Here is a 24,681-nt window from a genome sequence, read left to right as displayed (position 1 = left end):
TTGGTGAGAGGAAGAAGACATGGCAGGTCCAGCAGCAGAGGCTGAGACCTTTGTAGTGCTCGGCCTGGTGGCTGCAAACTTTGTGGGTTTTGCTGCTGTCATTGACCGTGGGGAGAAAGCTTTGGTGGGGTCCAGCAGCAGAGACTGGGACCTGCATAGGGTTTGCTGACTTTGGCAGTGGTGGAGGGGTCAGTAGGCCTGGCACCTGGGAGCCAGGCAGGGTTCACCATAATTGTCCTTGATGGCAGGAGAAAGATTCTGTGGGGCAGAAGCCAGAATTCATACCAGGCCTGGCTGCAGATCAAGTAAGGAATAGAGGTAAGAGGTGAAATAGGCCCCCCCTGCAAATACTGCATTTGTGTTTGCCTAATGAGTTGGGGCCAGGAGAAAGTGTGTCCAAACTGGCTGATTCAGTTTGGGAAAGTTCTGGCCCAATTCAGGGTTTGGTTCAGAGGCCACTCTGAATCCTGAAACAAACCAACATTTTTAAATTCATGCCTATCCCTAATAGTCACCAGGTATCACCTTATTTCCACAATTAGGTATAAAACCAAAAACTTCAGCAAGTCATAAAAAAGAGCTACAGCTCTCTCCTCAATTAATTCAGTGATGACACAGTGTTTTTAGTGTAGCCATACTGAATCATTTAGCAGACACAGCATGCCATAAAACAATTCAGTAATTTGCCACCTCTAACACTGATCTATATGTCAAATGGGGTCACACACATATTTTTAGAAGGATACATGATGTACTATCAGATTTAATGTCTTTGCATAAAGGCAGGATTCCTAACCTAATCAACAAAGCAGACAATTGGATTTTGCATGTCTGCTCTATTTTGTTCATCACTTTTTGAAGGGTGTCTTTCTAATAGTAAGTACAGTCCAAGTAAGTTGTCAAAGTGCTGAACAGCATTCCCTGTGGCAGAACTTAATGGGGAAAACACATACCTGAAGGTAAATCTGCTGTCTGCGTAAGCTAAGACATTCATCTCTGCTATAAAGATTATATATATTAGAAACAGAATTTATAATTCGCAATATCCACATAATGCTTGCTACTACTCAAGTGTTAAGGAAAATATTAGAAAGGGTGACAGAGAGTTTGGACAGACAATGAGAGAAAAGACCTGCCTGGAAGAGTGGAAGAAAGGAGATCAACTGAAGGGGGAGATGCTATAGCTCTTCCGACTCTGGGGGTTCAGTGGACTGCGAGAGCCGGGCCACAACCCGGGTCAAAGCCCTGTTTTCAGCCAGGAGTTGCTCATTCATCTGCCTCAAAGTGTGAATCTGTTTGAGTTGGTGGAGATTCTGCAAAGTGAGACATGGAGGAGATAGACAAAGACAAAACATAGGATATAAAAGAGCATAGAAACATGAATTCAGCTGACAAATGGGGGAAGAAAAGGGCAGCAATGACAGGTGGAGAGTGGTGAAGGTACACAAGAAGCTAGACCACATTAAAAGGACTGAAAAGGGATCTCAGATTCTATTTCTCCTAAGGGTTAAATCACCCACATTTTACATGTAGTAAGACGCATTGGCCCTGATCAGTATTTGGACAGGAGCCTACCAGGTATATCAGAGTTGCTACACAGAGGTAGAAACAGGCAAAACACTTCTGTTCCTCTTTTGCATTGAAAATCCTACAGGGTTGTCATAAGTTGACTGCGACCTGACAGCAAACCAACCAATAATAAAATAGTATTGTTTTGCAAAGCATCTACAGGGCACACATGGATTAGAATTATAAATCTTTTCATATATCCCAAGTTCTGGTCCAAGGTGTTTTTGTATTTTATACTAGGGATACCATATAAGGTGAAGTAGCCTCTTGTGGCGAAGAGTGGTAAGGCAGCAGATATGCAGTCTAAAAGCTCTGTCCATGAGGATGGGAGTTCAATCCCAGCAGTCAGATCAAGGTTGACTCAGCCTTCCATCCTTCCGAGGTCGGTAAAATAAGTACCCAGCTTGCTGGGGGGTAAATGGTAATGACTGGGGAAGGCACTGGCAAACCACCCCGTATTGAGTCTGCCATGAAAACGCTAGAGGGCAGCACCCCAAGGGTCAGACATGACCCGGTGCTTGCACAGGGGATACCTTTACCTTTACATTTATAAGATGAAACTGATTGTTTAAAAAAAATCAACGCGATCACATCAGAGGAGCAAATCAGAACAGGGTGTTGACTGACCCTAACATTAGTGGAACTTAGACTTACTCCAGCATAAGGGGTGTTTACACCAGTGCAGGGCATGAGTGGTGTGGCTGAACTGCAGCCACATGCTTGCAGAATGACAGCCTGAACACCTGCACTAGCAGAAATGTGGGTGTGAGAGGGAGAATGTCGCCAGAAAGACCTCCCAAAGCAGTTTCAGCATGGAAAAGGCAAAAAATTGCACCAGCGTCAAGAGAAGGCCTACATAGAGCATATTGCGGAAATCCAGTCTGGAGGTGACTGTCATATGGTTCACTGTGGCTACATGTGTCAGCTGGGCAACCTTGGTAACCTGTGCCTCTACTGACAAGGAGGCATCAAAGATCATACCCAGCCATAAGCTGCATGCCATCTAGGCAGCGCAACTGGGCTTCCTCACCCAGTCCTTTCCTACCCAGGAGTTGAGTTTCAGATGGCTCTGCTTAAGCCAGAATGACATGTGGTGAATATTTTGTGGAGGTGGGGGGAAAGAGAGCTGGGTGTCTTCTGCATATTGATGACATCGCAGCCCAAACTCCCAAACTAGTTGGGCTAGAAAGCACATAAAGATGTTAAATAAAGTGGGAGAGAGAACTGTGCTCTGTGGTACTCCACAAGGGAGTTGGCAAGGGCACGAGTAGCTCTCTCCCACACCAACCCTCTGTTCACAACCCTGGAGAAAGGAAATCAGCCACTGATAGGGCTCAGCTCTCCACTGGCAGCTTGTTCCACCAGGCTAGAAACCTGGTTGAGAAGACCCTGACTTTGGTCGAGGCCAAGTGCACTTGTTTGGGACCCGGGACAATCAACAGGTTGTAACTGATTGACCACAAAGCTACTGGAGGCCAGGTTGAATATGAGCCATCCATGGGGTCCTGTAATTTCCAGATCAAAGTCCAGGGAAGGTATGTGTAGAGTGAGTTGCAGTAACCCAGCCTGGAGGTGACAGTTGCATGGATCACTGTGGCCAGGTGCTATGAGGTCAGGTAGGGTGATAGTAGCTTCACTTGCCATAAATGGAAAAACGCCTGGCAAACCACTCTAGTGATCTGAACCTCCATTGTAAGGAAGGCCTTGAGGATCACTCCCAGATTTCTGACTGTGGATCCTAGACTTCTTCTTCTGGGCTCTTTTTTCCCAGTCACAGGACCTTCATCTTTGCAGGATTCAGCTTCAGGAGATGTTGCTGGAGCCATTCTGTTATGGCTCCCAAACACCTAGCCAAAGTCTCGGGTGGGGTATTTAACTGTCCGCTCATTAACAGATGGAGATGGGTGTCATCCACAACTGGTAAAACCCTAGCCCATATCTCCAGACCAGCTGTGCTAGAGGGCATATAAATAATATTGGGGAGAGGATCATGCCCTGTGGTACTCCTATACTAGAATTGGCAGGGGCAAGACTGCTCTTCCCCAATGGCAACCTTGTCCCCAACCTTAGAGAAAGGAGATGTAGGGTTGACCCCCGAATCCCCATGATCTAAGTCAAATGCTGCCATAAGAACTAGTAACACAAGCAGTGCCTAGCCACCTTGTTCTAGCTGTTGCCAGGAGTCATCTGTAAATAAAAACTTTGTTGGCCTTAATGGTGGTTCAGAAAAAAAAGAGTTCAACAAAAAAGACCCTGGTTTCTGAAGCAATAAACCAACACGTGAGACATAAATAGTGACAGAAACTGGAACAAAAGGCATAGACAGGCCTTACAGGTCATATACATTCACACACAGCTGAAAATAAGCTCTGATGGAAAACTGCACTAGCTAATCTGCCTGTCACAATGGACAAAGATCAACACAACAAACAAGACACTACGGTTTGGATCTCATGGCAGATTTCTGCAGGCAGAATGGTGGTGATTTTAATCAATTCCCCCTATCCAGAACTCCCACCCCCCATGATGTTCTTAGGGGCCTCCCTTATCTCAGAAGCAACATCTGGAGGGGACATGTTAGAAGGAAGGAATAGGAGAAAGAGGAAAGTTGTAAGAAAAGATATCCCTTTCCACTTGAGAAATTTCTCTGTAGAGATACTCCACTGGCTTGAGGGAAGAATCTTGCCATCCTATTTACAAACACCTTACAAGGCTACATGCCAATATCCATATGCCATCCCTTCACTTCCTGACTGTAAAACACCTCTAAAATCTGGGATGCTTGACTTAGGTTGCATTAATTTAGTCATTCAGATACTCAGGGAAGTTATGTTGCATAACAACAGACCTAAACAAAACGCTGAATGTATCATCCAGAAAACAGCATCGTAGAATCTGATAATATCCCACATGTCAATACTTTAAAAGGCTTAACTGCTGAAAATTCCAGCTGATTAAGCTTGTATGGCTGAGAAGTACAGCAATCAAGCAATCCTGAGAGCTTAGCAGAACTGCTTCTATTAAATATCAAGTTCAGCCTTCCATGTCATCGTCCTCTAAGTGAGCCACTGACAGCAAGGGGAAAAAGTTCACACATAGCAGGCTAAGAATGTACATTCAGACAGAAGGATCTGGACAAGTAATAAGCCAAAGTGCAACAACTGCACAGCAAAGACCATTGCAGGGTGCATACAATATTTGTTTTATTAGCACAAGGTGACTTTGGCTATAAAAAGAAGCTATTGACAGATATGGCATGTGATGCATGAAATGGATGTCAGTTCAGAGAATCAGACATGCTGAGAATGGCTTATATTGCGACTGCCATAAACATACAGTTGATAGGCCCATAAGGATACTGCATTTATTTTAACAAGCTCCTTCAAATGGAAAACTAATGGGGAAAATATAATGAGATTACAGAAACTAGTACTGCCTTAAAAACAGAGCCATAGAACTACTTTAGATACATGTATGATTGATGGGGTAGCATAACACTACAATATTTATAAACATTACAATGCATTATTCTTTTCCCACTATAATAATGCCATCATTTTGGCTAGTCACACCTATATTTGATACACTTCTCAGCAACTAGACAGATTTTGGATTTTCTCTCATCTCACAGACAATATAGGATCAAGTTTAGCTCTTCTGCTAATTGGAATTGTTTAGGCCATTCAAATTCTCATTAAAACATTTTAATATGACCTTGAAAAGGGCAATACTGCATTTTGGGTTCAAGCTAGTGCTTCCCTGGGTGAGGGGATCAAAATGTCAGCCTCTCCTTTCCAACTAAGGATCAGAGATCAGGTTATAAGACAGATTCTATCTTTAGCTTTTGAAAGGTATCTTTTAAAGAGATAAAGTGAAACCCAAATGGAGCTTGACTTCAAAGAATTATCACACTCTGTAAAAACATCTGAAGCTCCTTTACAGGGCAACAGAAAATTGTAACTATCTCCAATGAGGCAGGAAATGGCTTTCATCACTGCCTCGATTTCAGAGGTTCAGCAGCTCTTGTTCTTCAAGCACAGACATTTCTTCTTGTTCAAAGCAATGAAGCCAAGATCTGCCTGGTTCCCAATAAGAAAGGGAAACACAGACAGAATGGACAATAGAACATAAATGCACCTTGGTTAACAGAAATATTAGCATATTATGTAGCAAAGCCAGTTTTGGTGTAGTGGTTAGGAATGCGGACTTCTAATCTGGCATGCCAGGTTCCATTCTGCACTCCCCTGCATGCAGCCAACTGGGTGACCTTGAGCTCACCACTGCGCTGATAAAACTGTTCGGACCGAACAGTGATATCAGGGCTCTCTCAGCCTCACAGGGTGACTGTTGTGGGGAGAGGAAAGGGAAGGCAACTGTAAGCTGCTCTGAGCCTCCTTCGGGTAGAGAAAAGTGGCATATAAGAACCAACTCTTCTCTTCTTCCAAACTACCATAGCAGTGTAATGTTTTCCAGGACAGCACATGGGATAGCAGAAAAACAATAATTACCCAAAAGTCAAAGGAACAGTTTAAAGAGGGACAATAAATGCTTTAAACACTCAGAGAGCTCTGCTCTAGGTCTCCAATAACAGAAGGCCTAAATGGAGTCCTGAGAAAATTACAGGACTGACAGACCTTATTGAGAATTAAAGACTTTTGCCTTGTCTTTAATTGTTGGCTTTCACCATTATTAAATCCAATTATAAACTGTTGATTGGGAGTTTTATATACTGCTGATGAAACAGCTATCTAGAACTTTACATACCAATGTTTTACTTGCTGTTGTTGTAACATTATTTACTTTTGCAGGTTTTATTGGGTTTTTATTCATTTATGGTATGTATATTTGTATTGTATATCAACTAAATATACAAGTAATATAAGAGTAAATAAAATATAAGTAAACTCTTACTGGGCCTTGGATGTTTTATGGATGTGAGGAAATATATAAGAACCTACATAAATTCATCTCCTACTCACTATTCTACCAATGGACATCCCTATCCCTGGCATCTTCAAGCAATATGCTTCAGTTAGGAAGGGTGTCGTAGTCTGATGCAGCCAAAATACCTAACAGTGCAATCCTATGTAGAGTTACTCCAGTCTAAGTTCACTGAAATAATGCTGTAAGGTAAAAGGTAGCTGCAACTGAGCAAGGTCTACAGAAAAACTAACCAGAACGGTGTACAGCAGCCTTTCTCAACCTTTTTACCATTGAGAAACTCCTGAAACATTCTTTAGATTCTGAGAAATCTCAGATGTAGAGCAATCATGCAGAATATAACTGGGAAGCATAGCTGTGTACATGCCCACCCAGGGCTCCTCCCCTTCAGTGTATCACTAGCCATTTTGGGAGTGACCAATTTTGTGAGGAGGAGCAGGTCAACATGACCATATATGGTCATATCACTTGATAAACATTTAACAAATTACAAAAAAATAAATTAACTTCAGGGCTGTCAAGAAACCCCAAGATTACATGAAAACCTGGCTGAGAAAGCATAGTACATAGTATCACAAAATGGGGAGCTTTCCTCTTGTTCTGTATGTGCAGGAGTGTGTGAGGGGTAGGTTCCTGCCACTTCCTTCTCCTCCTTTATCCAGTCTACTCAAGTCTTCCCTGAGCAGGGATGGGCACAAGCAGGCTGACAAGCTAAAGTCTGTTACAAATTTTGGCTGGTTTGTAGCTTGTGAAGTGATGTTAGTGAACTGAAGAGCTGTCATGAACTTTTATGAATTTTGATGCAGGGATTTAAATGGTTCCAAGCCATTGAAAACTCCTGCTTTCTGCTCTTCATAAAAATCAAATAAGCTATTCAGCTGTTCAATTTAAATAGCTTGGCGCCATTTACCCCTGCTTTCTGTTCCTTGACACTTTTTGGTGGGGAGCAGAAAGCAGTTTACTTGGCTCATGAACTGATACAAATTGGTTCAGTTTGCAAACCAGCACATTTGTCCCTGGTTCATCCGTGAACCAAACTGAACAAATGTGGTTTTGTGCTCATCCATATTCCTGAGGCTCACTGGAACTTCAGGTGCAACTTCAGAGGCATGGCCTTCAGAGGAATGCTTTGGGAAGAGGAAGCAGCAAGTCTCATGCAGAAATGTGTCCTGTTTTGATTAGTTGGATCTATGCTGTTGTTTGACAGTTGCACAGGAAAAATAACATTTAGCAGAAGTAGTCACCCACACAAGACGTGAGGTGTTGTTGTCAGACTGCTGATTTGTTTATTTACAATCTACTAAGCAGCCTTTAGTTTAAAAACTGCATGATTCCCACAATTAATATATACTAATCATGTGTATGTCTTACGTGTATGTAAGTAAATGCTACAGTCACATAAGCTGATGAATTGTAATTGCAACAGGATTATCATGTATGCATGTATGAAAGATCATTACACTACATTACAATTCACAGGGGGAAAGTTATTTTGTTTACAATAGCTGTAAATTAATTAAGTTTCTTCACAAAAGCACCCAAATCACCAAGAATTGGAATTGAAATGCTGGCAAAAGATGTTACATTTTATGCAATAAGGGTTATGGACAGATTTGTTAAGCATTGTTTTAGTTCACTTGTATTGTTATTCTTTATTAATGATTTCCATATATGAAGTTTGTATAATTTTCAAGTAACTTACTGTAAGGCTTGCAACAGCCATTGGCTATATGCAATAAACTGGGCTACTACTACTATTACTACTATTACTACTAATAGTAGTACTACTAATTACTACTAACAGGGTTCGCTCGGTGGAAAGCTGTGCTTTGACTTGCAGAGTTGGGCCCTTGTGTGAGGACCAGTATGCACACTGTATCTGATTTCTATGGTTAGGAGTCAAGAAGCATCTGCTGTGTTTACTACAACACTGTTTCTATTTCAACAACACTGGAAAGGGTGATGTTTTGCAAAACAAAACAAAAAAAACCTTATATCATATGAACAGAAAAAATCGTGCCTATGGTGAACACCGGAAGTCTTGAGAATGGTTCTTCCCATCCTGCCTCCCCCAGTCCTCAAAACAGGAGAAAAGGAAATTTGAGCTGGTTTAAGTAGATTTCATGCCTGCAAATCCAAAATTAGGGTGTGGCTTTCTGGGAGCACCATGTTCATGTGGCCAGTTCAAAAATCAATGGATGCCTCTCTTTCCTGTCTTCTTGTTGTTCTTCTCTCTTCGACAGTTATAGTTAGTGTTCCTATTTAGTTCATGGCATGGTTAGGATAAACTGATGCTTTTCCAGACTCTAACTTTGGACTGGAAAGTGTCTCTCATTGGCAGAGGAGCCTTCCTGACTGGCAAGACTGCTTTCACCAGAACCACTGGAAAACATGCTCCTCTTTGGGCAATCATTTAAGGAAAGTTCTAAATCAATTAAAAATGTTTGAATGCCTCCCCCTTTTTGAGGCAGATACACTCCAGCATCCTTTCACCCCACTGAAACAATGGTCTCTTTCTGTCCGCAGTACATTCTGGGAAGTTTTAGATTTATCCCAGTAACACCTTTTCAAGAGTCAAAGCTCCCTTAATCAGATAACACTTCTGGAAAGTTGCAGAGGTATTCTAAAACAAACTGAATCACAGCTGAAGCAGGGTCATTTTTCCTTATAATATTCCTTATAATATTTATTTATTCTTTTATATACTGCCGCTCTCAAAGACTCATGGCAGTTTACAATAAAATAGTAAAAACACAGAACCCTTAAATCCCCAACACATTAAACACATTAAAAGATGGCTATTCATTGTCCTGACACAAATCCATACTCTGTGGTATTTTCATAGAATCATATAGTTGGAAGAGACCTCCAGGGCCATCTAGTCCAAGCCCCTGCACAATGCAGGAACTCACAACTGCCCACCCACCCACAGTGACCCCAATTTTATGCCCATGATTCCGCCCCCCCCCCCCCAAACACAAACCAAAAATCTCCAGAATCCAGCTTGTCCTGGAAGAAATTCACCTACCATCCCACAGTGGTGATCAGTAATTCCCTGGGTATCAACTGCCTTCAGTGAGATGCTGGCCACCTGCCAAATTGTACTGACTACATGACAATTTTTATATATATCTTGAATAAACGGGACAAAGATTTAAAAAGAAAAATAATGCATTAATTCAACAGCAAGCTATGGTGCCGAACAACCACAAACCTGATAAAGCATTGGTAAAAAATTCGGGAACCTCCCACATCATGAAAACATTCCAGTCTCAAACACTTAGCTCAGCATTAGAATTTACATGTACAAAGTAACCTCTAAATTAAGCATCATTCACTAAGGCAGGGACAGACAACTGCTGCATTCTCAGGAGTCACACTGTTCTGTACACAGGGTTTGTTAGGAACAGAAGGTTTACTCTGCTGCCCAAATGGATTCCTTCAAAGGTAACCAGGCTCTGTAACAAATGTGTCACCATTTAGCAATAAGGAGCACAGGCAGTCAAGCAAATCCAGGGTGTTTGATGCAAAATCCAAAGGAAAGGCAATATTAAAGCACAGAATATGTCTCTTGTGAATGCAAAACATTTCTTTCTTCCTTACAAGTGAAGCTTTGGGGAACATATTTACATCATGATGATATTTGAAAGCGTAGCCATCCCTCAACTAAATGATGCTAGAAGGCAACTGAAACTTCTTTTAGCATAAGAAAGGCTTAGATAACAATTGTAATTTGATATCAATAGTGCAAAACAGAAATCTTAAGACTAAGGTTTGGAATACGCTTTCAACCAAAAAAGGAAGACAAACGATAACCAAGAGAGGGCAGTGTGATGTTAAAATATTCACTCAACAAAAAAAGTTTTTTTACAACATATGACACTGTTCTCTCTTAAGTTGCCTGTATAATGATGCTACTAAGCACAGAAAAGAATATTAGTGCATAATTTTTCATACCTTCATTTCCTCTTCCATTTCAGAAAGTTTCCGCTCAAGGACTCGTTTTTCCTGTTTAGGAACAATATTTTCACAAAAATGATCTTGTGTAATGATATCTTGGCTACACAGACATACAAGTAAAGGGCCCACAAGGACTTGGGGAGGGGCATTGCATTTTCCCAGCCCCAGTATTTCTTCTGTCCCTTCCCTGAAAGCCCCCATAGACTCTCTCCTTTTCCTGCTTCCTTGTTTCTTCCCACCCCTCAGCCAACCCATCTTTATATGCCCTTCCCTCTTTCTCTCCATCTTCAAGCCTATCGTCAGGAAAACAATGGCCTAGTTGCATAATACCAGCTACCAGGCCAGACCAGCTACAGCTCCATGATGTAGAATTTGCAAGGACTTGGGGGGGGGGTCCATTTTCCCCTCCATTTTATCCCAGCAACTAATGTCTGAGAATGTGTAATTAGCCCATGATCACCCCCTGAGTTTCCATGTCAGAGTAGAATTTGAATGTGAGTCTCCAGATCCTAGTTTGAAACTCTAACACAAATCCACACTGGCTTTTTTTGAAGAGAGGAATGCTGTTCAATAGTAGCAAGCAGTCAGTCCTGGTGATTCATGTAAGTCATGAGATATCAAGTCATCTGGTGATTGCTGGGTGGTGTAGACCCAATTAGCCCTCCATTCAAAAGCCAAAATAGCCCTTGAAAGGGCCCCACCCCCTTGCACTGATTTTTACTGACAGAAACCATGGCTTAAAGCCTGACAATACTTGGTGTGGTTGCCTTGCAATTCCCATTGAAGGTATCTGTTTCTTAAAGCAATATATGCTACTTTGTTATTTTAGAGGGTTTTAACAGTTTCAAATCTTTTCAGAGCCATGAACTGGGTAAACTTGGGTCAATCACTGTCCTTCAAGGACAGCCATGATAAAAAATACATTTAAATATGTTAGATAGATCTTGTATCAACTTCTGTAATATGACATTAATTTCTGAATATGTACATCCCACCTTCAGTCCTGAGAAAATACGGTCACTTAAACAAATACCTGGTTGAATAAAAACCTTTTACACTGACATCTGAAACCCAAGTTTAAGAACCAGGCAAATAATCAGGGAGGAACCCACTAGAGAACAGGTCCTCAACAGATCACTTAAGTTCCTAGCTGGGCATGAATTAGGAATTTATTACATTATAGCTTTTGACTATGCAGCAGAAAGTTGAAACTGAATGGTTTACAGTGAGCAAATATGCTGACAGACAAGTCTGAGAAGTAAAACTGCTCAGGAGTATTGCCCAAGAATTTTCAGAGCAGGAACCGCATCAGCTTTCTGTAGCATTTCCTTTCCAAAACACACTCTAAAGTTATGCTAAATAAGCAAACAGATAAAGGAAAACAGAAATACATACCCGCTTTTCCATTTCAAGCATACTTGAACGGTCAGAGGTTTTTTCTTGCTTCTGCTATTGCAATGAAAAAGGATAATTTAAAAAATTATACAAACACTACAGTTATATCTGAAGTACATATTCCCTAGACTTGGAATACAAACTTCAGCAGCTGGGAAAGCATTATCACTCTGAATCCTTCTCTGGCTTCAATTTAAATATCTGTCCACACCTATATATATATATATACTGCAAAGGGCCCAAATAATTACATGCTACAGTGCAGACCTTAGGGGAGGGGGAAATCTTTTCCTCAAGAGCTGTAAACCTCTTTGTAATTTGAGCCTTTTCCATGAACTCTGTCCTCCAACTCTCAAATGCTCCTAAGCTCACATACCTTGGGGTGTTTCGCTGCAGGAAGAAAACTCTCCCCCCCCCTCTTTCTTCTACTGCTATAGCCAAAGTCCACACTGGGAAATGTAGTCCTGATACCATATCATGGTTGACACCATATCATGGTGAACTTCAGAGATTATACTTCCCAAGGAGCAACACTGCTAAAATGGATTCCAAGATGCTTGGCTGAGGGAAAAGATTTCTCATCACCAGTCTACTGAAGCAACATGGTAAATGGGGTGTGGAGGGTAAAGAGTAGGGGTTCATGGAGAGGGCTTGCCAATTCTTAAGTAACATTGCAGAAGTCTTGCGAAAGAAAAAAAAAGAAAGCTTTACAGTACTGTTCCTAAATTTCTAAGCCCTTCCTTGACTACACATTGGGGAGAGTATCTAACTAAACTTATTTTTTAAAAAAATCCAAGTACTTGTTAAGAAATAGGGACATCTGTTATTGCAGCAAGTACATTTTTTAAAAAAAATCCTTTTGTCTGAGAAGCAACAAGAATCCTTCTCAGATGCCAAGAACTCTCTATTATAAAGGGCTAAATAAAACTGCAATCTTCTTTCATGCATTTTCATTATTACAGTGTTCCTTATTGTCACATTTTCTCACCTGGGCTATTTTGTCCAATTTCAGTTTGATGTCAGCAAGCTCCACCTGGGCATCTTGTAGTTTTGACTTCAATTTTTGATTTTCCGACAGGGCACTCTCATAGAGCTGAATGGCAAACAGACAACTAGAAGTCATCCTCAGTATCAGATGTCATCTTTTGAAACATCAATGGTCACGTAATGGCTGTGATCTTCCAATCTGCCACTGTGACCCAGACTGCTGACAGACAGAGTATTTTAACTGCTGGTCAGTCAATATCATGGGGAATTCTTCTTTTAAGGAGAGAGAGTATACACAAATCAAAAGCACAGAAAGTCAACTATACATGAACCTCTGTACCTCTTGTGCTTTAATAAAATGGTTTTCAAACTGTGTTCTGAGGGATCTGAAGCATTCTTGGAGCATATCAGAGACAATTTATCTAATGTTTACTTGCCAACACTGCAAATCTTCCCTACAATATACAAACTTATGGGAGTGCTCTTCCACTCCAGGTCTATATGGGAAGGCAAAGCCAAATAGTACAGCCTTGATGGACTCACAGACCATCTGTAATGGTCAAGGCATCCATGATAGATGATGAGGGACTCATATCAACCTAATGAATTCTAATTTGAAGTGCACTTGGCAGACCATACAAGTAACTCTTTTTTTCCATGCGATTGCTACTATTTTTAAATGTTTGAGATTACTTTGCTTAGCACCTGGTCCACACTAATTTCACCTTGTAAATTCACTAACATGTATATCTCATCTTTTAAGCAAGTTAGGCACAAACCTGAGAAATTGCTGAGATAGCCATAAATTAAGTTCAGGTTTACAGTACAACATATTTACATTCCATCATTCCCACCATCAATTGTGGCTCAAAGAAATTTACATTCTTAATTCTGAGTAGACGATAAAGAACAAAGTTTAAGAACAACAAAATATTATTCAAGGTATACGCTTTTGTCTGCATGCACACTTCTTCAGATACCATGCACAGAAAGGCTTAAATCTTGAATAAAACTTTGTTGGTCTTAAAGGTACCACTGGACTCAAACTTCATTCTGCTGCTTCAGACAAACATGGCTACCCTCCTGAGTGGAAGATAGTTACCTATCCTAAGCTCTTCACAGCAAACCTATGGAAGGTACAGAGGATGAGTAGATTAATGAACTAAACTTAAATTTCTAATCTGCTGCTAAATTATTAAAGATGGTTGCAGAAGAAAGAAGGACTTCTCTCTCCCCACTTCTATGACCTACTTTTTTATAGTCCCTGCTGCTGTCATCCTCTGTTCTGCTGCTGAGGGCAGCCAAGCGATTCTCTCTCCTGGTGTAGGCACTGCTACGGCCTGAGGGCCGATCACCATAGCTGTCGCTGGTGCCAGCACTTGCAGCGTCTAACCTGGAAACAGAGGTAATAGCAGAACACATTATGAAAAAACAGCTTTGTTCAGTCTTAAAGCATGGCATTTCTCCAGACAAATCTCCCCTCAAATGTGGGATTATTATAGCACAGATGGCCTAACATATGCAATGAATAAATTCTTCACTAGAAGTATTGTTCTCCATGCAGATAGGAAGGAAAGATGTGGGAAAGAAATTTTGCATTAAAATGCAGAAAATGTTTATTTCCTTTTCCACTCACTGATAGTATAAATTTGATTTAAGGAAAGAAAAAGGACTTCAGATCACAGTACCACCAAGAATTTTTGAAACATTATCAGAAGGCCTGGTTCTAACTTGATCAGGAGGAGTAAATAGTCTTCATTCATAATTGGCAAACAGCATATTAAAATGCATGCTTTAACAAAAGTTTGCTGAAAGTATTACCTGGAAAGTCTTTCATGCTGTAAGAAACAAGAAACAGAAAACAGAATTAGTGACTTGAAGGGATGTTACAGTGTTAACTGCTGAGCTGCAGACACAGAAGTCTCACAATTAGGGAAGTGACTGACAGAACCATGACTCCAACTGCTCAGAACTGGCGGACCTTGTCAACAATGTTGTTGAATCACTACAAATAAGCTATAAAATATTCAAGATGAATTTGTTTATAAACAAGGTGACTAGTCTCAGACATTTATGGCATCTGGTTCACATTATGGTGACCTTGATTATATCCTTCACTAAAGTACCCGAAGTGTAACTTGATGTTTGTGTCCAACATGTGAACCTCTATTCTACACAGTACACATAGGGCTAATTAAGGCCACCTTGCGAGTATGATTCTGCCATCGTTCTGAAACAGAGTATATGTCTCCACACTCAAACTACATACAACTGGATAGAAGAAAATATACAGCATCCCAGTGTTCCTTTAAATGATCTAACATGCAATGATCAAAGCTCACTGCAGAAGCCTGTGCTTTCAATAAACTGGGCAACAGCAGCTGAAACAAAGTGGAAACATAAACTGAAATGTATTTCTGTCCCCAGTGATCTGCACTGTGTTGGGGTTGAACCATACAGTGAGATAGTCAGAAACCTGCTTAAGAATTATTCTATGCCTTGACTGAGATATCCATCCATATCTATCTATATTGTATAACGCTATAATTGTCATGAGTAGGGATGGGAATGAAGCACATTTTTATGGGTCAGTTTGTGGTTCGTGGCTGAACCATGAACTGAAGCATAAAATAATCCAACCTTGGACGTAGGTTCACATACTGAACAAGTTCATGACCCCTTTCTTTCTGCTCCCCACTGTTGGTTGTTGTTGTTTTTTGTAGGGAACAGAAAGTGGGAGTTTAAATAGCTATGTGTCATTTGCACTCCTGCTTCTCCTCCCTGCAGAAAGTTGTAGATTACAGAAAGCAGAAAGTTTAAATGGCTCAGAGCTGAACTCAAGAAAGCCCCAAAGGCAGAGAAGCAGCCTCAGCTGTTTCTATCTAAACACTTGAATTCTGCATGAACACAATCATGGAGATTCCTCTTTGGGCCAAAATTCAACATGAACAAGGGTTCAGGAGCCAGTTTATGCCCATCCCTAGTCATGAGCATAGAAAGTCTTGGGTTCCAGATCTATGACTGCCAAAATCTATGACTGCCAAACTAGCAGTGTAATCCTGAGTTATCCCTCCTAAATTATTAGGATTCTACTGTAAATGTCCCTTTATTAGAGTACATGTTGAAAACTGCTAGTATTTGACATCTTGCTGTGATTGCACTCCGGCCTTTCTAATGGCCAAGTATCCTAAGCATAATTACAGTGTTAGCTGATACCATCAGAATTTTACTTTTCTGGTTATCTGAATTTGTTCTGCATATCTTTAAATCTACAGTACCTCTTCTGATTTTCAAACACATACTGCAGTTGGCTACACCCATTTGAGATTATGATATCACTGCTTATCAAAACACTGATTTAGAAAATGTGACAGCAAGCTGAATTTTATTAGCCGACTCACACTAAGTTGCCCACTGTATTGCAATTTGTGTCAGTGCTAGCAATGTTTCATTCTAATCATTTAAACAAGACTTTATGAAATGCCTTAATTTAAAAGGCAGATTTCTTTTGGTATATCTTTGCAGATAGCCTTCAAGTAAAAAGATCTATGCTGAACACTGATCCCAAGATTTGGCTCCAGATCTTGACTGAATGCAACAGGGCACTCATCTCTAAGACTGGATGGAGTTTTTATTTATTTATTTATTTATTTATTTATTTATTTATTTATTTATTTATTTATTTATTTATTTATTTATTTATTTATTTATTTATTTATTTATTTTGCAACATCAACTTTTGCCCAAGGTTTTGCTATAATAGCTAAACTAAAATGGCAGTCCAAATCAGATCTGTCAGGTTTAAGAGAAATTTACCCCTACTGGCTTTCAGGACCAAACCAGTCAGTTGGATTGGTATTTCTAACACTTCCACTGTTACTATAAAATTATCTGTAGCCCAAGTTCTAGAATATTTCCCATAAGAATTGTAGCAAGATCTACTTTTTAGGCCTACTCAGTGAAGTCCCAAATCTCATTTTATATCTTTTAGCCCAGTATTATTTCTGCTTTCAACTGAAAATGATAAATGACAACAACAACAAAATTAACAAAAAGCTTGAGTCAAAATCCATTCCGGTGTATTACATAATCCTATGTTAATCCTTTTTCAATGACATCTCTGAATACTATGTCAAATTTATGGGGCTAATCCATTTAATTTTAAGATTAGTAGGCATTACATCCAAAATATTTATATTGTGTAATAATACTAAGAAAGTCTTCAAACAAGTAATCTCTTTTAAGAAGAGACATGAGAGACACAGCAAAAATACACAAGTTGTGTCAGTTAAAATTATATTGCCATTTTATGAAAAAGGAAAAAATGACAGTATTTTGAAGTCAGGCTTTGGTCAAGCACATCATGGACTCAAATATGAAATCAACATTCATTTCTAGCAAGATGAAAATATAATCTGCAGTCTCCATAGTATCTGAATAAGACAGGATGTAAAGTCTTCCTGAGTATACTCTCATTGAAATCTTTGCTGTTTTGCAGGATTTCTGATGCAAGCAACTGTGAACAGCTTGGTATAGTAGTTGGAAAAAGCTTTGAGACTCCTGATAGAGAAAGGCTGCATATAAAAAACAATAAATTGTACCAGTTTAATTCACACCAAAGGCAAAGAGAAATGAATACCAAACCCAAGCCCAACCCCAAAACTAGAACATAATCAAACTGATCGACCAAAGTGCACATGCTTAACGATGCTTCTTGGGACTGTTTCACTAAAGTATGATGACTTGTCAAATTCCACAAGTTAATAAGTTAATGTTACAGGAAGTAATTTGACATTTCAGATGTTGTTCTTTGGAAAACCTAGAACTTCTATAATATTTGGAATCCTTGGATACATTTGGATTGTTTGTATTCCCACACAAACAAAGAATACATGATTAAGCTTATGAAAACTTAGGTTGGGACAAGAGTAGTTTTTCAAGCAGCTGTGCTATAAATGGATTTAGAAAGAACAGCCAGTCTTTGACATTATGGCAGCTGTTGTTAATGACTATATTTTACTTAAGCAGTTCCCATCATAAACAAAACTCATTTGGCAACAGGCTTTTTTAAAGAGTAAAAGCAATGATTGGCAGAAATAATACTTAAATAAAACCACTATCCATATGAGAAACTGAATTCTTCTATTTTAAGGGAGAAAACCTTGTAGTTAAACAAATCCCAGAAATATCAGCCAGAATAAATATAGTCCTTTGTAAGAACATTTTCAAAAGTAATTACAGCATTTTGATCAGAATACAGAACATTCATATGCACACTGCATACTCTATGAACATTTTAGAACTATATTTTTTCTACAAGGCTTATAGCACTATTTTTCAAAGACAATGCCTACCAACAAGTGATCATGACAACTTAAATATTGCTTTATTACACACGTGTACCCTTTACTGTGCTATTCCTAGGCTTTTTAAAGTTCAGCTATAAAAGTCCTGAAAGATTTCTACATGAAACTAATCTAGAGCTGGGAAAGAGGCATAATAAATTTATAAGAGCACATCTCAGAAATTCTGTGGGTCAGAGGAATGTTGGAATGCTAACAGCACAACAACAAAAAGCTAAAACAGCGGTAATTTCTGGGGCAGGAGATGAGGGCCCAACCACAGCTAAATGTCATGTCCTAAAAGATATTTGGGACCATGCAAAAGACTGTAGGGGGAAACAAAAGAAGGCTCCAGATTACTGTTTTGTGTTCGCCCCCCCCTTCCTTTTGCATGCAAGGAATCCGTTGACTGGGGGATAGGAAGACATTGGATTGGGGGGGGGGAGGAAACTGAACCAGTTGTGAAGAGGAGTTGGGTGAGATAAAGCTTTTACTTTCAGCTGCCTTATACCTATGGTTGTCATGGGAACAGAGAGAGAGAGAGAGAGAGAGAGAGAGAGACAGAGAGAGAGAGAGACAGAGAGAGAGAGAGAGAGAGAAGCTCTCCCATTCACATCCAAACCAAGTATTAACGGGTAACAGAAATGGGCCCCAAACATTTCACATTCTGGGCCAAATACCCTCATCCACCCTTGGAATCACTTCAGAGGTCAAAAGGCTTCAGAGTGTCTTTGCCCAAAGTGACCGTAAGCCAGTCCCAGAAAGCCAGTGGTTCATAGTGATCACAGTGTTGGATCAGGACCAAGAAACATAGGGTTCATTTTGCAAACTTTGGTTAATACAATTTCAATGCACTTTAGAAGTAGATTTTCCTGTTTTGCACAGGAAAATCAAGCTGTGAAAGTCCACTGAAAGTGCATGATCAAATGTGTGTGGAATGGTCCTGAGGTCAAATCTCAATCTGGGGGTCAAATCTCAGGGTGGGAACTTGGAACAGTCACTCAGCCTGGCCAAACTCACAGGGTTGTTGTGAAAATAAAATGGAAGATGGGATATCAGTTTATGCCATCCTGAACTCCTTAGAAGAATAGCAAAAGAGAAGAAACATAGCAGAACCAATAACAGCTGAGCTGTGACTGCTTTCCATTCACAATCTCCTGTGCCATGAGGTTGGACTAATGCTTGAGTCCTCTCTTTTGCTAGCCAAGATATTATTTCTTCAAAAGTGCCACCATCATTACTCACAAGCCCTACCTTCCCTGCAATTGAGGCTCCACAGATATCTGCACACAGCTTATCTACTTGCTAAACATGGGGAACTATTGGGGGATGCCCTTTAAAAAGACAGAACATAATGAACAGGGGACAGTTTTATCAGTCTTATTGCCTCCCTGTTGGAGTACCACCATACACATGAAAAAAACCAACTCCAACCATAAGCAACAGCAGATTACTAGGAACTCCTGTTGTGTCTCCAGGATGGAGAGCAACTGTATGACCAAAACAGAGGAAGCAGTTTAAACAGCAACTATAGCTGCCAACCCACAGAAGAGTATTAAAATGAGATTCCAGGGGGAAGTTGGCTTGGCTGACCCAACTGTGAACCTGCAACAGCAGATGAGGGAAACCAGCAAAAAGGGGCAAATAAAACAGTTGCTACATGTTTTTCATTTCACTGTGCTCACTCCAGTTCTGTTTTTAATAAAGAGAAAGAAAACTAGGTATTGGCAATGATCTTTTTTTTTTTTTTTTTTTTTATAATAATTTTATTGTTTATTATTATATAAAGCATTTACAGAAAAGTTGTAAGGAGAAAACGACCAGTTGATATGGTTTGCCATCTCTTTTAACATAGGTATTTAGTTCTCATCACATATTATTCCTAGTCTAGAAGTTTTTACCATATTTCTTAGCCAAGTGATTGTTAATACATATGAGATCTGTTATAGGAATACATTCTGTTATTATCTTAAATGATATTAGGTCAATCTCCTTCATAAGTTGGCCCTAACCCAAGAATTACTGCTGTTGTCTTGTTAATGCCTATAAAGTATGGTTTGTCATCCTCTTTTGGCATACATATTAACATACATATTCAATTCCCATCGCATATTAATCCTGATTTAGGAGTTATTACCATCTTTCTTAACAAAGTAGTAGTTGATACGTAGGAAGGTATAATCTATTATAAGGATATATTCTATTACTGTCTTAAGTAATATAAAGTCAGTTCCCTTCATATATTGGACCTGTCCTAAAGATTGCTACTGCTTTTTTTTTTTTTTTTCTCACAAGAAGCCAGGAGAATACTCCATTGTTCAGCTCATCTTTCAGGTGGTCGCAGAAAATGAAATTGTATTTTTTTCCATAGTAGAGTGTTTCTGATTGTCCTTCTGTCAGGGCCAGAGAAATCTCTTGCTTGATTCTTGCTTGTAGTCGCCTTTGAGGGGGCTCTGAAACCTTTGTCAATCTGGATCTCTTCCTCTGGTCGCACAGAAATATCTCCTGATAGCTTCCTAGTTGCTGTCGCTTTTGAATAGACTCTTTTTATTTTGCTGATCCAAGTCATTTCCTGCTCTGAATAGACTTCCAGGTTTTTGGTACTTTCCTTCCATGAATCTGTTTTCCCGGGTTCTTTAAAGATACTTTGGGTTTTTACATCTCTGGCACTCTCTCCCTCCTGAAGTTTCACTTGATTTACTGTTGGCTGAGCTGCGTCATCAGCTGGTCTCTCCGGATCTTGGGCTCTATCCAAAAACTCCCCCTTAGTCCCACGAATTTCCTTTTCCAGCTTATTGATTGCTTTCAGTATCTCTGAGTTTCCTTTGCATAACAAATGGAAAAGCTGTGCCTTTGATAATTCTTCCATAGTTCTAGGCAGTCACAAACTATAAACAGAAAGTCTCGTGAGGTCTCGCGGGAGCACGAGCGATCCCAAATTATCAGTTTGTCGATCTCCGTATCAAGTCAAATTCTCCCACTGAACGTTCACCCATAAATCTTCAAAGCACTCTCTTTGTTTGGTTAATGGGTGTAATTAGCTGGGAGTCTCTCACTCGGGGAAAGAAGGAATTCGCTTGTAAATTGGTTGAGGGAGGGGGAGGGAAGAGCTTGTGAGAGGAGAGAGAGAAAAGCCAGAAAGCTTTCAATTCTTACTGTTGTAGGTTCCAGCTTCTGTCAACTTCTGCTCCTATCGATCTGGTAAATGATGGTCTGGGAAGAATGTGAGGTCGGCTGGTCGTTTCAAGCTTGTAAAGTTGTTTGCGACAAAGACGCCATCTTGACCTTGAGCTCAAGCCGCTATTAATCCAAGGAGGTCTTGCTTCTCCCTACGGATCTGTAGGACCCTCAGGTCACCGTTCCCGGTTCCTGGGGCGACCGGTGAACAGATTTGCGTATCTGTTCAGGTCAGCCAGGTGCATAAGCACCTGACCCTCGGCATGGCTTAAGAGCTGAACTGAAGTCCAGCTTTCCCTATGGCGCCATCTTGAGGTCTCCCGGTATTGGCAATGATCTTGTAAAGTTGGACAACAAAAGGCTTGCAAGGAGCCAGGGACAACATTCATTTTCGATTGTAGGTATGTGTAGGATTATGGAATAGCTTATAAAAACCCAAAGCTTCAACAGATGGCATAAATGCATTGAAAAGTGTGTACCTTATAGTTTTTATGACAATTGTGAAAGATGGAGCCAGAGTATAAGCAGCCACGCTTTCTTGCCAATGAAGAAACTGGCTTAATTCACTTTGGATGCTTTCTTCTGCGGCCAGCTCTTGAAACACCCCCCCCCCCATGAATTGGGACAAGAAATCTAATAGTTGCATGTTTTTTCAAAAAGCGTAAAGAACAGTTATACTTCCCTCTCTCCAGCTGGCAGCACTTAAAAAGACAAAGCTATTTGGGGGGATGTTTCAGTGGAAGGTATTCCGCTACATTCTTCTTTTGAATGTGCTCAATAGTAACTCGAGTAAGGCAGATCCAAATTTCAGAGACACTTTTTAGCGTGTGCTCATACATGCATGCACATACGTACACATGTGTGCTTGTTGCAGGGGGCATCAAGATGTTTTAGAAGCTTACCTTTTCTTGGGCCCGTTTGTCCTGGCAGCCGCTTTGACCCCTTTAAAATACATTGCTCAACATGATTCCGGCTAGCTAAGAATCTTGTAGTGAGCATAGTGCCACAGAATCAATCAGTTTGGGCTATGTATCAGATTAATCACACAACTCTGAATGGAAGGATAGAAAATGTCAGCCTATTGCCAAGTCAACTGCATCAGGGCTGCCTGTCTTGCCCTGCTGAACTGGGGGGGGGGGGGCAAAGAAACCATAGCTGTGTAGATATCAGGCATTCAGCTAAGGGTATCAGTGAGTAGATGGAGGCTTCAGTGCACCTATTATTCATTGGCTTGGAAAATTTAGTTTTTATTGGATGCACTTCTGAGTATAGATGCGGCCTAACCATGTTACTTTCAAAAGAATGCACATTTGTTGGGATATCTGTCTTGCTGAGCTGGGGTTCCAGGGAACACTAGCTTGGTTTCCTTGGCACCGTGTTAATGCATTACTTCTTCCTCCTCCCCTCAGATGAAGCACTGCCAAGGTGAATGTGCTCAGTTTTCAGTGAGTGTGTGCAAAAAAATTTGTAAAATTCATATCCCTAGTCTGTTTCAAGTCAAATCTAGATAAGAATACTGAATTTTAAAGATTCTAAATACGCAAGCTGGCTCTTCCTTCCCTGTTCTCCGGGAAAATGCCAAGCTTCACTCATATTTCAGGTTTAATTTAGTGCTGGCAAGTAGCATCAAGGTCCAGTTGAGCAACTGTGCTCTAGAAGAACTCTGAAGCTCTGACAAACAAAATAAAGCTGTTGTTAGGTTGCTTTCCCTCCTCCCTGCTCATCTGTGTAACTCCCACTGATGTTGGAAGAAGTTATTTTCCGGATAACAGATGCCATTAGCACAACAAGCTTGTTCCTGTCCAAGTTGCTGAAATCACTGAAATCTCTGAATCAATTTCTGACACATAATAACAATTGTAAACACAGACTAGGAACTGTAAGCCACTTTTCAGTGGAACTTACGCAGGCTGAAGGTGAGCCAATTACCAGCAACGACCGTTTACGCACTGGGAAATTCACTGCCCCAGCTCCCATGTAGGAACACAAATCGGGGGTGGATGAGGTGCACTGGGCCAAATGCTCCCCCGTGTGGGTGCAGGAAGAGGTGGGGCAACCTACCATGACTAAAACTCCAGCCTGCAGCCTGGCATAAAATCACCAGTGCGTAAACGGTCAATGACAGGATGGCACACATCAGAGGAGATCTTGTGTGTATAAAGTTAAGCACCATCATGGCTTCTCAGGCTATATGTTAAGAAGAAGAATTCTACTTTTGCCGATAACTGCTTTCTTAGAAGCTAGAAAGCAGAGTTTAAATTAGCATGAATATACCATAACCTAAGAGCCTCTTGTGGCGCAGAGTGGTAAGGCAGCCGCCTGAAAGCTTTGCTCATGAGGTTGGGAGTTCGATCCCAGCAGCCGGCTCAAGGTTGACTCAGCCTTCCATCCTTCCGAGGTCGGTAAAATGAGTACCCAGCTTGCTGCTGGGGGGTAAACGGTCATGACTGGGGAAGGCACTGGCAAACCACCCCGTATTGAGTCTGCCATGAAAACGCTAGAGGGCGTCACCCCAAGGGTCAGACATGACTCGGTGCTTGCACAGGGGATACCTTTACCTTTACCTTTATACCATAACCTATTTTTAAAGGTAGAAGGCTATGTCAAGAAGCAGTTGGTATAAGTTGTATTCTGTTTTAACAAGCTCTACATGAGGTTGCCTTTGACATCTCAGAAATTGGTACAAAACCTGGCAGCCTCTCTGAGATTAGCCACTCAGAACTCATTACTCCAATGTTGTGTCAATTGCATTGGTTCCTCAATTGCTTCCAGGCCCAATTGAAACCATTTTTAAAGCCCACCATAGCCTAGGGTTCTCAGGCTTATCAAACTGCATCTCACAATATATTCCCCTGTGCTAGTTATGTTTTACAGACTTCTTCCTTAAAGTGCCCTCCTTTAAAAGCTGTCCATCAGAGTTACCATGATATTACAGGCTTTTCTCATGGTGGGTCCAGACCTTTAGAACAACCTCCCTTGCGATTACAGCTTATCTCCAGAGCTCAGTTCAGGAAGGCGTGTAAGGCAGTCTTGGTCCAGACAACATCTGAATTAAGGTGATTAGTAGATTTAGCTGTGAGTTAGTTGGTCCTATGTGTTGTAATTCTGGAGTGTTAAATATGTAGGGGTTTGTGTTTTGTTTTAATGTTCTTAATTTTATTAACTGGACCATTATTTTTTAAACTGGACCGTCCTTGCAACTTGCTTGCTGTACTATTCCCCATATCGAGTTCAAGGAGATAGAAATATTTTAAATACAATTTAAAAAAACCCACACCATGGAAAGCTTTATCAACCCTTACTGTTGCTT

General features: G+C 40.5%; 1 protein-coding gene across 17 annotated transcripts in view; it reads right to left on the bottom strand.

Moving 5' to 3' along the window:
• Nucleotides 1-24,681, bottom strand: part of PPP1R12B (protein phosphatase 1 regulatory subunit 12B) — a 136,681-nt gene that overhangs the window by 11,888 nt on the left and 100,112 nt on the right. For 11 of the 17 annotated variants that reach the window (XR_013230518.1, XM_077335044.1, XM_077335032.1 and 8 more), the window contains 6 exons: nt 14,674-14,690; nt 14,104-14,245; nt 12,854-12,958; nt 11,866-11,919; nt 10,468-10,518; nt 1,137-1,313 (listed from right to left, as the gene is read on the bottom strand). Coding sequence is in view for 16 of the 17 variants with exons in the window: in XM_077335044.1 (XP_077191159.1) it covers nt 1,179-1,313; nt 10,468-10,518; nt 11,866-11,919; nt 12,854-12,958; nt 14,104-14,245; nt 14,674-14,690 (504 nt within the window). In the remaining variant the exon portion in view is untranslated. The remainder of the gene's footprint in view (nt 1-1,136; nt 1,314-10,467; nt 10,519-11,865; nt 11,920-12,853; nt 12,959-14,103; nt 14,246-14,673; nt 14,691-24,681) is intronic. The other 6 variants (XM_077335035.1, XM_077335036.1, XM_077335043.1 and 3 more) reach the window with 3 other exon arrangements.

Source organism: Paroedura picta, chromosome 4 (assembly GCF_049243985.1).
Source record: "Paroedura picta isolate Pp20150507F chromosome 4, Ppicta_v3.0, whole genome shotgun sequence".
Taxonomy (NCBI): Eukaryota; Metazoa; Chordata; class Lepidosauria; order Squamata; family Gekkonidae; genus Paroedura; species Paroedura picta.
Note: the sequence above shows the minus strand (reverse complement) of the source record. Positions and strands in the feature narration are given on the sequence as shown.